The sequence below is a fragment of the Terrapene carolina genome, unplaced genomic scaffold (assembly GCF_002925995.2).
Source record: "Terrapene carolina triunguis isolate 2854851 unplaced genomic scaffold, T_m_triunguis-2.0 Scaffold837, whole genome shotgun sequence".
Lineage (NCBI taxonomy): Eukaryota > Metazoa > Chordata > Testudines > Emydidae > Terrapene > Terrapene triunguis.
This window is the reverse complement of record NW_020665188.1, coordinates 3,559,645-3,575,666: the sequence shown is the minus strand read 5'-3', so window position 1 is coordinate 3,575,666 and position 16,022 is coordinate 3,559,645. Positions and strand designations below refer to the sequence as shown.

The following is a 16,022-nucleotide window of genomic DNA, read 5'->3' as shown; positions in this document are numbered from 1 at the left end:
CTGGATTATATGAACATAAAGATGTGCCTCCATCCGAACAGCGATGCATCTGTCATTGTGGTGACCGTTGGCACTGGTCAGAAAAATGGAACGTCTGCACCGATGTTGTGGTGATCTTTCCACCAGCCTAGGGATTCTTTCACCATAATCAGCAGAGACTCTGGTTCCTCTGACACAGGTAAGTCTTAAGTACCTGAATTCTTGAAGTACTAAGTGCAGTGTTGGCACCATCATGGTCTCTCTAGAAGTGGATAGAACCAAGGATTTAGAATGCCCCAATGGGGCATGAACAGAGGTGGATGCTTAGATTTGTTACTGAGGGACCCGCCAAGGTTGGTACCAGTGATAGAGATTTGTCTGACAGTACCAGTTCAGCTTGGAAAAGAGATGACTAAGAGGGTATATGACAGAGGTCTATAATATCATGTCTGGTGTGGAGAAAATGAATAAGGAAGGGCTACATACTCCTTCACATAACACAAGAACCAAGGATCACCCAATGAAATTAATAAGCAGCAGGTTTAAAACAAATAAAAGGAAGTAATACCTCACACAATTCACAATCAACCTGTGGACTCATTGCCAGGGGATGTTGTGAAGGCCAAAACTATAACGTGGGTTCAAAGAAGAATTAGATAAGTTAATGAAAGATAGGTTCATTAATGGCTATTGGCCAAGATCATCAGGGATTCAACCCCATGACCTGGATGTGCCCAATCTCTGATTGCCAGAAGCTGGGAGTGGATGACAGGGGACGGAGCACTTAATGATTGCCTGTTCTGTTCATGCCCTCTGAAACACCTGGCATTGGATACTGGGCTAAATGGACCATTGGTTTGACCCCAGCATGGCAGTTATGTTCTTGCGTTCTTACGAGCCCCAAAATTGAGGAAATTATTCCCCAAAAAGGAATACAGATAATTTGGTTTATATTAATCTTTTTACATCTATCCTGGGAGCTGGTGAATATTAAAGATTCAACAAAACCGTTAAAAACAAATCCAAGCCACGAAATGTCCAAACCAAACACAAGTTACATTTTACACTTGATTTAAGGATGAACAGCATAGCACAGCATCAAAAACTGGGGAACTGCCAAATAAGGCCAACCTCAGCCTGCACCTATGGAAACCAGGTATACAAAATATATTGTGCACACAGTGGACCCTGTTCTCTCTTTACTCAAATGATGTACCTGCCATATCACATATGGACTTCACATTACATATCTCTTGTACTTAATCTGAGATGGCACTTATTCTGAAATTCAAACGACTGCTTATTTTTCTGCACAAGTATACTAATGTTACTACTGTTAGTCTTGTGCTCTTTTGACTGCATTAACTATTACAGTACTGTTTTAGCATCTAAAAGAATTTTTAAAAGGAAACTAATCTAATTATTTTCCAGGTATGTAGAGGATTTTTAAAAGCACATTTAAAGGCTCTTCCCTTTAATCAGTTAAGCTTTCAGTATTTTTTAACATTCTGCCTCTGGAATGTGTTTGACATTGATCTGCTTACTAGTTATCGCCTATCAACAATGTAAAGAGGATCTTTACACAATTCAGTCTCTCCCATTTTCTTCCAAATCCACTATTGTGAACTCGGCAATGGCATATTTAAAGAGAAGTCAAAATACAGAGCTACATCTAACAGATCAGACGGCTGAAGTCACGTTAACTTGAACGGTTGGTCAGTTTGCCTTTTCCTCTTCTCCATTTCAAGGACAGAATTCAGCAACACCTTAGCATTTGTAACTTGTGTTAACTACCCATATAAAGCTACATGACAGTCAATTTCTAATTTATTTTGTATGAATTTGAATTATGGAAAAATTTAAACATAATTTAAACATAACTTAAAAAAATAAAAAATAGTTACAAAATAAAATGTAAGATAAGAATTATGCCCCAAATATTTAAAAGGACACAGTCGTCAAAATACCTCTGAAAAATCTTTTCTGGATATAATCAGTTGTAACACTTAAGTGTTAAGAGAAAAAAAAATAGATTTTTCCATTTACTTTGCATATTTAGCACTAATTTGCATATTGTCAATTTCAATGTTTTGTCTATGTAGGCTCTCATCACCACAGCATCTGGTTTCCTTTTCTGTGGGTGTTTCATTTAAAAGAAAATTGAGAATGACTATGCCCACAAAAATTGGTAGGGGAATACTGGAGCAAACGACATACCCTGAAGTTACTTTTAACTCTTTATAAATTGACCAATTTCCCATTGACCATAATCCTTTAATGCAATGTTATATTGCTTTAACGAGGTAAGTTTTTTCGAGGCTGCCACTGAATCATTATGGCCAAGTGATATTTTAGCTATACAACATTATTACACGTTTGCAACTTGCTTAAAATAATTTTCTATTATATAGGGTAGAAAATAAGCCACAAACTATACCAAAACAAAGAGCACACTTCATCCCCCATTTGTTAGGTCCATCCTCCAGAAGACTTCTGTGTTTAATACAATACAACCAGCATCAGGAAAAGAATAAATGTAAAGTTGTATACTGAATGATCTTACTGTTTCTACATGGGTTGATCAAGATATAATTCTATACAGGGATGAAACTGGAAAAAAAGAGGTGGTACTCTCCCAAGCTCCACCCACAATCTAAGCTTTGTCTACTTGTGACAGCAACAGGAAATACACATAGTGATTTGTGCAGATTTTAACATAACTGCCCTTCTTTTCTGAGGTTAAATGTGTCATTTGGCTTCAGTGTTAATAGCTAACTGAATGGGAACAGGTCATGTCTCAGATACTTGTTGGAGTTATATGTAGACACAGAGCTTACGTACACACACCAACATAACTACCTCAGTTTCCAAAGTGATTGTTACTTCAGTAACTCCCTCTATTGTGAGCACAAATTGGTTTACAAGAATTTAGAAAACAATTTAGTCAAATCAGTAGAATTTCCATGTGGAGACTAGGCCTCAAGTAGATGCAGCTTCCAGTTTAAGCAAACCACAGCAAACTTGCCCAACCTACCCTCTGAATCTCAAACTACAGAATTTCTTAAATTTCCAGATCTTTGTTCAAACATAACTCCAGCAACGGTAATAAACCAATCAAGCAAAGAAGACTGAGGGGACAACAGGAAACAAACATTAAGCTTTTTCAATAATACTAACAGGCATAACCAAATTTTAACTTAAATATGATTTTATTCAATTTTCAATCCGAAAACTTACCAAATAAGCACTGCTACAGTAGGTGATGTTAACCAACATTACAAAAGTCATTTGGAAACCTGATTCTGCAAGGTGCCAAGTTCCTCCTAATATGCTGAGCACTGAACCTCACCTTTAAGTCAAGGGAATGTGAGGATGCTTAGAACTTCAATAATCAGGCCCTAAGTTAGTAAATAACAGTGTATATTATATGTGGAATGAAGAAAAGAAAGGAAACAGATGGTTTTAGGTGAGGCAGGTGGACAGATCAGCATTTAAAAATAACATGGGAAAATGAGAAGTCCAGCACTGAATTCTGTATGCAAAGCAGCAAAACCTAAATGCAATATCCAAAAAATGTTATAGTGCAGAAACGTCAGATGAGCAAATGCAAGAAGGGTTGCGGGAATGTTTCAATTGTTTTAAACAGTATATTAGATATCAACTAAAACAAACGAATTCTAAAAATTAAGCTGTAGTTTTGCTTTGGCAAGGATCCTTAAACAGGTCCATATGCAGAGAGTGCTCAAGGCTGCAGGATCTAGTTTCTCATTACTTGGACCTGACTAATCTAAACCGACCCACACTAAAACAATAAGGTCTACTTTTTTTGCTTTTCATTTTAAGCAAAAGAAACCTTTCCCTTACCCAGGCAACCCCTAAATCACATTAACAATGTACATATCTTTGTGCCCCACTGTTGGACGTATGTCAGTAAGAATAAATTAAATCAAGAGCAAATAAAAAGGTAAATTTAGGCAGCACCATAGAAACAAGATCATTCTTTAAAGTTTTTAACATAACAAAACATTCTGAAGAAGTTCCGACAAGAAGGGGAGGCAAGGTTTTCATTCCCAATCACGGAGGATGCTGGAGAGCCTTGTGTTCACTACAAAACTGGATCATGTTACTCTAGAAGTCTAACAAAACACCTCTTTTCAAGTGCCTCTTGTGTAAATGCAGTCTAGCTTCAACCCCTTAAAAAGTTTTTTAAAAACAATAAAAAAAAGAAACGCTTCAGTTAGCATGAGAAAATGAGACTTTTTTAGTCATTAAAGAAGGTGCTCTGGTCTGCAACATGAATAAAAAAACCTGCTCTAAAAGAAAAATTAACAACAGGTGAATTTCATTCCCTAAACAAATAACAGGCTTCAAATCATTGCAGGGCAACTATCAGAAGATGCTATTTTTACCTTTAAATTTACTTAAATTTAAATAGAAGGTATCAGTTCAGATGAGGGTCTAATGTTCCTGTTATAGAAACTATGTATATTGCAATAATTAAAGTATGTTTCAATATTCACTTTCAAAGCAATCTGGTAATACTTCAAAATCAGGAATATAATACAGTTTGCACATTCAGATAATGTACATTCAGCTTTAAAACTTCACCTTACACATTTCAACACAACATCGATTCTGACCCCACAAGATATTCTTATGAATTCTTGTTCATATATTGTCTTGTGGGGGCAGAGTTAAGGCTGTCTGTGAAATGTGTAAGATGAAATTTTACATCTCAGTGAGAATACCAACTATAAAGATTACAATAGTGACTAACAAATATGCTGCCCTTTGTCAGTGTTTTACCTGGTCAAGAGAATCATGTCAGTTTCCCTGCTGGCCATACCTCAGCTTCCCTTCAACAGTTGGGTAGTTAGTTTGGATTGGCACTGTGGCCAAATCTTAAAGTACCTTCTCCAGGGTAAACAAATGTTCAAATGAAAAAAAGAGAACCCAAGTCCTTGATCTCCCTGGACCACAATCTTTCCCCCAGCTCTATGCAACCTCCTCCCTTAGATGCAAAGGAGAAGAGGGGTTGGGGGTGAGAGAAGAGAGAGACTTCCTCTTATCCTGTATGGAAGACCTAGTTTTGGACAAAGTAAACAATAAGCCAGGTTCAAGCCCACACTTTCATTTTTACTAGGCAACTTTTTGAACTGCTTTCACCAAATCAGTTCAAGGTCTTCCCTCCTCAGTGGAAATCTCCCACACTGACAATCACCATCAACTCCAGGGCCTACAAACAGTCCTTTACCCAAAATGTAAGGAATCTTACACACACCTTCCTGAAGTTTCTTATTCCCCTATCTGCCTATATCAGCAGTTCTCAAACTTCATTGCACCGTGACCCACTTCTGACAACAAAAATTACTACATGGCCCTAGGACAGGGGACCGAAGCCTGAGCCCCACCGCCCTGGGTGGGGAGCCAAAGCCGAAGCCCAAGGGCTTCAGCCCCAGGCAGGGGGTTTGTAACCTCAGCTCCGTCACCCAGGGCTGACACCCTCAGAAGGCTCCAGCTTTGGCCCTGGGCCCCAGTAAGTCTAAGTCAGCCCTCACGACCCCATTAGAACAGGGTTGAGACCCACTTTGGGTCCTGACCCACAGTTTGAGAACCGCTAGCCTATATGCTTCATCCCTGGCTCTTTCCACCAAGCCTCTTCCCTAGCCTTGCCAAAGAGAGGGGTGGGTCTGAAGAATCTCAGCCAAACAGTAACAATTCTTCCAGTCAGATAAGGAAACAGCATCAGATAAGAATGGGAACAGAGTGCCAGGTACCGCTTTACATATCACCAAGCTAGAGTTATTAAAACATGCAAGGATGCTGCCACAGATTTGGTGGAATGTGCCCTAATAATGCCAGTGGTGAAGAGATTCATAATAAGTTTGGTGTTAAAAGCCTAAGTGTTTCATCCTATATAAGTAATACTGAGAGCCTCTGTAGAAGATCTGCTATACATCTAAAAAGAATGTTTACTGTGGACAATGTGCAAGACATTTAAATTAAGACAGTAATCATTAACATCAACATCAGGACAAAGGAATGCAAATGTGCAAGTTGATGGCTTTATGCTTTTAGCTTCTGGATTTGTTGGATAAATTTTCATTTCCTATGGAACACAGCCTCAAAGATCAAATAATATGCTCTGGTAGGAAACCCAGCTTCCTAGCAGCTTGGGAAGGGGATTCTCAGCAGGGAGCTGGTCATGAATTCTCACTAATAGGCTCCCCTTCATCAACAGTGTCTACTAGACAGAGCTCGAAAGTTCCACTCACCACTGGAAATGGGATTTTCCACACTGGCGAGTGTTTGCTGCAGTCACAGAGCAGAGCTCTGCCACTCCACAGCAGGCCTCCTTGTGGAGAAACAGACTGCAGGGATCCAAAAGGCCTCGTGACCCTCATAGAAATGAAGAGTAGTTGTTCACCAGTTTCCAATTGCTTACCCTTTTTCTTGTCTCTGTAATAAATGGGAGTGAACAGCCCTTTCCCCTGCCTACTTGCTAATTCTTCTTCCCTGGGTCTGCAGGGAGAGTGAAGATCTTTCAAGTTAGGAGGGTGCATGGCTGGCTGAGGAGATGGTCAGAAGATAATTCCCATTTAGAAAATGTAAGGAATCTTGTGTCTCACTGTAAGATGCAAGTAAACTCTGCTCCTGAGAACAATTTTCAAATTAAAAGATTTTATTTAAGATTAAAATATAAATTTAATAGGATTCCACAAAAAAGAGAAGGCCTAACAATGCCTCGGGCTACTTTGCTGCTTTACTCTACAAGTGTCGTGGTTCCGGAAAAGTACTGAAAAATGAAGATAGGATGCATCCTATCTTCCTGCCCCTTACTTTCCTGCCTCAGGACCAAGAAATAGATACACCTTCTTCTTCAACGCTTAGCCGAAAGGTCAGTCATAGCGATTGTTCGGCATTTGGTCCGCTCCTGTGCGGCTGCAAGGGCTTGACAGGCCAAGAGTCCAACGTCGGAACAGACTAGATGCACCCATGTGCGGAGGTCTGCCTCCGGGCTGCCTCCATCCCTTGGTTGGTGGAATTTTATAGCGGATGTTACAAGCCACCCAGAGAATGGCGTTCACCGGAACGTCTTGCGGCATTCTGGTGACATGGCTGAAAAGCGTAAGACACCGTCTGCAGGCAATGGCCCCAGTAGTCTGTAGACCAGAGAACCCATAAACATCTGCGTTACAAATAATGTCTTTTCACTTTATGCTCAATATATAATGTTGGCATTTTGTGTGGAAAGCCTCCAGCTTTGCCCAGTCTGAGCGGCGTTGTGTCCATCTTTCACAACTGTACAGCAGAATAGAGAGAATATAGCTCGAATAGACCCAGAACTTAGTTGTCATGCCAAGATGATGCTGACTCCATATTCGCTGTAAACGACCCATGGCAGACGCTGTGATGCCAATCTGGTGAAGAACCCCCGTATGAGAGTTGGAGAAACTGGTGAGTATAGAACGCAAATAGCAAAAGCTGGAGACTGCTTAAACACTTTCATTATTCAGAGAGATTGGAGTCATGGGTGGACCTGATTCTAGGTCTGGCAGCTTTGTCTTTGATCACAAAACATGGAAACCAACCTTGACTGACTTCTCCATTTGGGGGAGTGCCTCACAAAACCTGTTGTGGCTCTGTACTAGAAGAACATCATCAGCATAGTCAAGATCTGAGTGTGAGAGATCACTGACTTTAATACCTATGGATCTGACAGAATATTGCATTATGAAATCCACTGCCCAACAAAAGAGTGCAGAGGCCAAGACACAGTCCTGCCTGACACCAGACACTGATTTGAAAGGTGCCAACATCCAATTCTCAAGATGTACACGGGCAGTGGTTCCATAATGCAGCTCACTAATAGAGTCCAACACAGTGGTTGGGACCTACGCCCTTTAAGGCCTTCCATAGCGTGACTTGATCAATTGAATCAAATGCAGCCTTAAGATACACATACATTACATATAGGGGCTTCTTGAACTTGCGGTGTATCTCCAACAACAAGCGAAGGTCCAAAATGGCGTCTAATCAGGACCTTTTCCTTGTAAAGCCTGACTGTTAGGGGCGATGCTTCTGATGTAGCAGGGGCTCCAACCGCACCAGCAGAACATACACAAACACCTTCCCTGGCGCAAACAACAAGATCGACCTGTAGCTCTTACCCTTATAAAGTGAGATCACAATACCGTTTTTGGTTTGCAAGGTTCCAGTTCCATACGAGGCAAAAAAAATGGCCAGAAGTGATTCCATTACAGGGTCAATAGTGCATTTCTGCAGCTCCAGCAGTATGTCATCAGTACCGGCTGCGCATCCGTTTTTCAATTGCAAATAGTTCGCTTCACTTCATCCAATGTTGGTGTGTCAGTACAAGTGTCTTACTGCACATCTTAAACATCGGCACGGTCACCTCACTGTCATAATAGTCCGCCAGGAGCCTTGCCGATCAACTCCTCCCCCTTCCTCCCAGAGCCTCCTGCACACTGTGAAATAGCTGAACGCAGCGGGCAGGAGGTGCTGGGAGGGACGCTGTGAGGAGGAGGGAGCTGGCTAGTTTTTGACAGCAGTAGCCTCTTCTGTAGGTAAAGAGAATATTTTCTTCATTTCACTTTATTCAACTAGTTCAAAGTTAAGAAACCAATTGGGAGTTGAAAAAGCAAGAAAGTTTGTTTTCTTCTTCCAATCCATGTATAAGAACTAGAACAGGGGTCGGCAACCTTTCAGAAGTGGTGTGCCGAGTCTTCATTTATTCACTCTAATTAATTTAAGGTTTCACGTGCCAGTAATACATTTTAACGTTTTTAGAAGGTCTCTTTCTATAAGTCTATAATATACAACTAAACTATTTTTGTATGTAAAGTAAAAAATATTTTTAAAATGTTTAAGAAGCTTCATTTAAAATTAAATTAAAATGCAGAGCCCCCCGGACCAGTGGCCAGGACCCAGGCAGTGTGAGTGCCCCTGAAAATCAGCTCATGTGCTGCCTTTGGCACACGTGCCATAGGTTGTCTACCCCTTAACTAGAAGATGAGATCCACTAGTTCTAAAATCTTAAAGGACAAGGTCACTAACTACAGATAACATTTCCAGTAAAAGATATTACCTCACTCACTGCATCTGCGTTAAATAAATCAGTTTTAAATACAAAACATGTTTTGATAAAATATTGATAAACTTTTGTATGTATCCATCACATTTAAGGGAATTTTATTTAACAGAAAAAAATTTAAAATGCTGTTTTTATGCAATTAAGCTTTATTTGGATGGAATTCAATTGACACAAACAGCAAGTAAAAAACAAATCTAGCAAATAAGAAACGCATCATTCACCATTTCTAACATAGTAAAAATGTAAAAATTAATAACCTGAATAAATGTAAGATTTACAAGTGCTCAAATAAATGCGTATGTATATAAACACATACATACACAATGTAGCCTTCTCAATTAGCAAAAATCAGCACCAGTTTAGTGTAAACGCTATATTTAGTCGCAAATCAACAGGTTCTAATGGTTACCAACCAATAAAAACCACATTTTTTCAGAAAATATTTTTTTTTGCATGTGTACTTTTTAGTTAAAGTCGATTATTTAAATCAATGCACCCTGTGCTCTGGGGATGAATCAGGGTTCACTGAATTCATTGTATTGTAGTGGGGTATTGTTTGCAGGACCCCTGCTTCATTTGTTGCAGAAATTGGAGTGTGTGGAGTGAATGAGGCAAGGGATTGCATGAAGAGAAAGTATGATCTGGTAGTTAATGCAATTAAATGCGGCCCTGGGAATTTGGATTCTATCCCTGCCTCTGCCACAGAGTTCCTATATGCTGGGCAAGTCACTTGAACCAAACTTTTCGTAGGTGGTCATTAATTGTGTGTTCCTCGTTTTTTTAGGTGCTTGATTTCAGACCTTGCATCTATTTGCAGAAATGCCAAGCACTCACATCTGCAACTGAAATCAATGCTTTGAACATAGTGTTATATAATGTTAAGTACTCTGAAAAATCCGGTCTTAGGCATCTCAGTTCAGGTACTCCAAATCAGTGGCTTTTTTGCCCTAATCGCTCTCTGTCTCCGTTTCCCATGTGTAAAAGAGGAGTGAGAATATTCCATTTCCTTGTCTAGCCCATCTCATTACTCCCTTCATCCAATCTTTCTCTGAAGCATGCCCAATGTGGACAGAATCTTCAGGGAATTTAGCTACTTAAGTTAAGTCTCTACTGAGCATGTAGAAACTGGGAATTTTAAAAGGTTTTCAACATTGCTAAATTTGGAGGAGATTTTCATTGGGATGCTTTTTGCCACATCATGATACAAAAGCCATCCCAATTTTGAGTCCCTACTCCAAACACATAGGGTTCTCAAGCTTGTCAAAGGTCACCAGAAATTTTTTAAATGAGTCAAACAACATTTTTTCCTAGCCTTATTCTTGGAAATGGCTAAAACAGTTCAGCCTGAAGCAGACACCTGGCATGGAAATTTTCAGCATAAACAGTTAAAGTTTGGCAAAGTTATAAACAACTGAAAACAGGTTTTATAATGAAATGGGTCAAGCAAATTTAAGAGGTGGTGCTACTAGCCCCCACCTAGCATATAGTCCGAGAATGTAGATAGACGCAAGTGACCCTGGGCAAGTGACTTCATTTCTATGCCTCACTTTTCCCACTTCTTAAATTGGGAATAATGATACTTGCCTTCCTCTGCAAAGAACTTTGAAATTGATGAAATTTCAGTCTGTAAGAGCCATGTATTATATCTGAGGCTAGTAACATTTCCCTAAAGTCCTTCAAGTTATCAGGAGAAACATCTATTCATAGCAAGATAGTTTCTAAAAACAATGGAGTAATAAGGCTAACAGTAAAATAAGACAGTGTTACTTGGTTATAATGGCAGATTCATCAATACAGCAATATATGGCAAATCTACCTAGCAAATTAGTTAATTTTCCTAGCTACACTGAATGACAGTTCTAACAGTCAACTGAATCATTTTTTCCACATGTAGAAACTTAAAAAAATGTAAGGAAACTGGAGTGCTTTTTTTTTACTGCTTTATGGACGCTACCAGTCACGTAACAATCTTGTATCAACCAACATTTATAGTTAAAATGACAATTCAGGCACTGCAACACTGAAGAGCTAAGAGGTCACTAGTTTTGTTTACATTCTTTACATTTTAAAAACAAATACATCTGATCCTTCCAATATTCTTCTGTAGGAAAGATATGACTAAGGCTATGTCTATACTGTACACCTTACAAGGGCGTGGCTGTGCTCCTGCAGCTGCACTGTTGTAAGGTAAGCAGTGTAACCACTCTGTCCCAGCGACAAAATAAAACCTCCTCCAACGAGGGGTGGTAGCTTCGTCACCAGGAGCGTGGCTCTTGCTGATGGAAGCGCTGTCCACAGTGGCGCTTTTCGTCGTTAAAACTGTCATTCAGGGGGGTGTTTTTTCACACCCCCGGGCAACAAAAGTTTTAACAAAAGTGCCAGTGTAGTCAAAGTCTTAGTATGCCAGGTTTAGGTATGTCTATACTACATGCTTTACATGAGCCAAAATCTCAGCTGTACATGCCATAATTTCATTCCAGAAGTAAGCAACATCAAGAGAAATAATTACATCACATAGTAACCTTCTTTAAAAATCACAAACTGTTTACACAATATCTAACTCCAAACACATAAAATAAGCTTTATGGAACTAGAGGAAACTCTACCAGAGAGAACTGTCAGTATGTCTCCAGGCTTATTGACTCGCAATTACCCGAACATATGGTGTCACCGAAGCTGTTCAGATCTTTTGGATTCATCAAAGTTACAGAAGCAAAACAGCTAGAGATACTGTCTTGAGCAGCGGTTTTCAAACTATGGGTCGGGACGCCAACGTGGGTCACAACCCCATTTAAATGGGATCAGCAGGGCTGGCTTAGGCTTGCTGGGGCCCAGGCTGAACACAGAGCCTCTCCGCTCAGGGCCAAAGGCAAAGCTCAAGAGCTTCATCCCTGGGTGGTGGGGCTCAGGTTACAGGCCCCCCTGCTCGGGACTGAAGCCCTTGGGCTTCAGCTTTGAGCACCACCACCACCACCCCCCGCCCGGAATGGTGGGGCTCGGGCTTTGGCCCCCACCCACCTGGGGCAGTGGGACTCGGGTGGATTCAGGCTTTGGTCCCCCCTCCAGGGGTTATATAGTAATTTTTGTTGTCAGAAGAGGGTCGCAGTGCAATGAAGTTTGAGAACCCCTGGCCTTGAATAATAAATTACTTAACCATACTGGCAATACATCACTCATAAAAGATACACTTCCAGTTCTGATTTATCTATGGAGGACACCTGCATGTAGTTCCATTGGGGGTGGGGGGAGAATTGTGTTTAGTCCATGACAGTTTGAGCAGGTTTCTAAGGGCTAGTCTACACTGGCAACGCTAGAGCATCAAAAAACCACCTCCACAAAGGGCGCAGCTCCCAGCACTGGTACACTGTCTACACTGGCACTTTACAGCGCTAAAACTTGCTGCGCTCAGGAGGGTGTTTTTTCACACCCCTGAGCGAGAAAGTTGCAGCGCTGTAAATTGCCAGTGTAGACAAACCCTAATATACATTTCAAATGCTAGACCAGGGGTGGGCAAAATTTTTGGCCCAAGGGACCACATCTGGGTATGGAAATTGTATTGCGGTGCATGACTGTTTACGAAATTGGGGGTTGGGGTGCGGGCTCTGGGGTGGGGCCAGAAATGAGAGGTTCAGGGTGCAGGAGGGGGCTCTGGATTGGGGTGCAGGGCAAATGGTGAGGGCTCCAGCTGGGGGTGCAGGCTCTGGGCTGAGGCATTGGGGGTGCAGGAGGTTGCTCTAGGCTGGGACAGAGGGGTTCAGAGAGCAGGAGGGGGATCAGGGCTGGGGCAGGGGGTTGGGGCACGGGAGGGGGTCAGGGGTGCAGGCTCCGGGTGGCGCTTACCTAAAACAACTCCCAGAAGCAGCGGTATGTCCCCCCCTCCGGCTCCTACATGGAGGTGCAGCCAGGCAGCTCTGCACACTGCCCTGTCCGCAGGTGCTGCCCCCGAAGCTCCCATTGGCCACGGCTGCCGGCCAATGGGAGCTGTGGGGGCAGCACTTGGGGCGGGGGCAGCTTGCAGAGCCCCCTGGCTGCCCCTTCGTGTAGGAGCCAGAGGGGGGACATGCCGCTGCTTCTGGGAGCCATGTGGAGCAGGGCAAATCCCCGATCCCGATCCCCGTCAGGAGTGGGGCAAGCCCCGGACCCCGCTCCTCAGCGGGAGCTTGAGGGCTGGATTAAAACGTCTGGAGAGCCAGATGCAGCCCCCGGGGCCGTGGTTTGCCCACCCCTGCTGCGCTAGACTCACATGTCCATGATTAGTAGGGCTTATAAGCAAGAAAAATTATACAAGGAAGCTGACAAATAAAATATACATGAGTCATCTGACCCTTTTAATCCTGTATATTTAATAAAACAGTCATACAGTAATAAGTACAACCAATGTAAAAATGTTAAGACAACAAAAAACTAACTGCAGAGCAAGCCGCAGGGGAAAAAATGTTTACATATCTATTCACCCTCAGGGCCCATCAGTTCCAAAATAAACTATGTACTCCCAGTGCTTGATTAGTTGGAGTCATTTCTATTTTATACCTTCTATGCAAATAATGTTTTAAAGCAGAGGTTCTCAAACTGGGAGTTGGGACCCCTCAGGGGGTCGTGAGGTTATTATGTGGGGGGGTCACGAGCTGTCATCCTCCACCCCAAACCCCGCTTTGCCTCCAGCATTTATAATGGTGTTAAATATATTTAAAAGTGTTTTTAATTTATAAGGGAGGGAGGTCACACTCAGAGACTCTCTGTGTGAAAGGGGTTACCAGTACAAAAGTTTGAGAATCACTGTTTTAAAGCCTGCACTGTAAAAAGTTCTTTTTCCACTAAGCCACATGCCAGCCACCTCCTAAAAAACCCAAACCATTTTAGAAGCTTATACATTTTTTTGTTAGGCTCCAACCATAAAAAAAAATCAAACCAAGGTCTGAAATGCCAAAATTTAAGATGAGCCCTTACTAAAACCAAACCTCTACCTCACATAGAGGAACAGCAAAAATAAAAATGTAGTAAAATAATTTGTGATATGCCCTATCAGAGGAAAGCAAGTTGTATCATAGTGCAGAAATCCTCCTACTTATTTGTGTAGTGATTATGAAACTGCCTGGAAGTTGAGATTCCTTTCACACACTTTCCCAATTACTGTCAGGTCTCCTCAATGCCCTCTCAATAAAACCTTGGGCCTCAACTCCCTGTTTTTGGTTTTAGCCTGCTCCAGCAACATTACACCCTGCACAGCTGAAGCTGGGAACCTTCCACCACCACAATGGGCCCTGTGCCCCTCCCAACAGACCCTGAGCAGCTAAGCCTTAGGCAACCCCTCTCCTGACTCCCCACACAGAGGGGCCCCGGGAGCCCCCCGCCCCCCCCCCCCCCACACACCCGCGCGAACGCAGCGGGGCCCCGCCACCTCCACACACAGCAAGACCCTACCTCTGCGCGTACCTAAAGACACACAGGGCGGGGGCCGGGGGAGCCCCCCGACCGCTGACCTCGACACCTGCCTCCCCCTCGACGTCCGACCACCCCCCACTCGCCCTCCCCGAGACCGGGGCCTCCCGGCCCGACGCACTTACCGATCAGCCTGCGCACCTCCTCCTCGCTCATGTAGAGGCTGAGGCCGGGGCCTGCGGGGGAGCTCACGCCAAGCGGGTCGGAGCTGGGGCTCGCCTGGCTCTCGGCCCCCGCGGCCAGCAGGAGCAGCAATAGCAGCGGCAGGAGATGGCGACGCGGGGCCCGCCACCGAGCCGCGGGGCCGCCGGGCAGTGCACAGCCCCCGCCGCTCCAGGGCCGCCCTGCAACCTCTGCCCCGCGGCCCCTGCCCCGACTGCCGGGCCCCATCGCTCCTCAGGGAGCGGACCCCGCCCGGCCCCTCACACGCCACAGCCCGCCCCGCCGCTCATGCTCGATCTCCCGCCGGGCCGCTCGCTCCGCTCCCGCCGCAGGCCCCGCCCCCCGGGCCGGGCTCTGACCGACCGAAGCACCGCCCACCACCTCGTGCGCGCGCGCCACCTCCTCCGCTCCCGAGAGCCCGCGCGCAACGCCCACCCTCTTCGCGAATGCCGCGCATGCGTCACACAGCGCCGGGCATGCGCATTAGCCACGCCCCGTTCCTTCCCTCTATTATCACAGGCCACGCCCCTTCTATCACTTCTTGGTCCCGCCCCCTGGCCCCTCCTCAAATGACCCCCCCATTATCCATTAATATGTCCCACCATTGTGCCCCAGTCCATATTCACCCCATTTAGGGTGACCAGATGTCAGGGCCGGCTCCAGGCACCAAGCACCCAAGCTGGTGCTTGGGGCCGGGGCTCGCGGCGCGGCCCCCGGCGCTCTGGCCGCCGGGGGGGAGACCGGAGCCGCCGCCGGGGCTCGCCGCCCTCCCCCAGGGGCTCCGGCCGCCCCCTCCCGGCAAAAAAGCCAGAGCCGGCCCTGCCAGATGTCCTGATTTTATAGGGACAGCACCACTATTTGGGAATTTGTCTTATATAGGTGGCTACTCCCCCCCCCATCCTGATTTTTCACACTTGCTATCTCAGGGGTTCTCAAACTGGGGTTCAGGACCCCTCAGGGGGTCGCAAGGTTATTACATGGGGGGTCGCGAGCTCTCAACCTCCACCCCAAACCCCACTTTGCCTCCAGCATTTATAATGGTGTTAAATATATATATATATATATAAAGTGTTTTTAATTTATAAGGGGGGGTCGCACTCAAAAACTTGCTATGTGAAAGGGGTCACCAGTAAAAAAAGTTTGAGAGCCACTTTGCTATCTGGTCACCCTACCCCCATTAGCCCATACTCCCTCCCCTCCCCCTCTTCTCCACACAATTTCCTTCATAATACTCCTTTCTATCTTTCCTCTTGGCATACCATCTTCCCTTCCTGCTCAATTCCCTTTATCTTTTCCCAGGGCCCCACTAAGGCAGAGGCACTATAGG

The 16,022-nt window shown here is 44.1% G+C and overlaps 1 protein-coding gene across 2 annotated transcripts in view; it reads right to left on the bottom strand.

The window, feature by feature from the left end:
* The window catches only part of RYK (receptor like tyrosine kinase), a 112,817-nt gene extending 97,821 nt beyond the window's left edge, over positions 1–14,996 (bottom strand). For both annotated transcript variants that reach the window (XM_026660781.2, XM_026660782.2), the window contains exon 1: positions 14,659–14,996. In XM_026660781.2, the coding sequence (XP_026516566.1) occupies positions 14,659–14,923 (265 nt within the window). In that variant the 5' untranslated portion in view covers positions 14,924–14,996. The remainder of the gene's footprint in view (positions 1–14,658) is intronic.
* Positions 14,997–16,022: the final 1,026 nt, after the last annotated feature.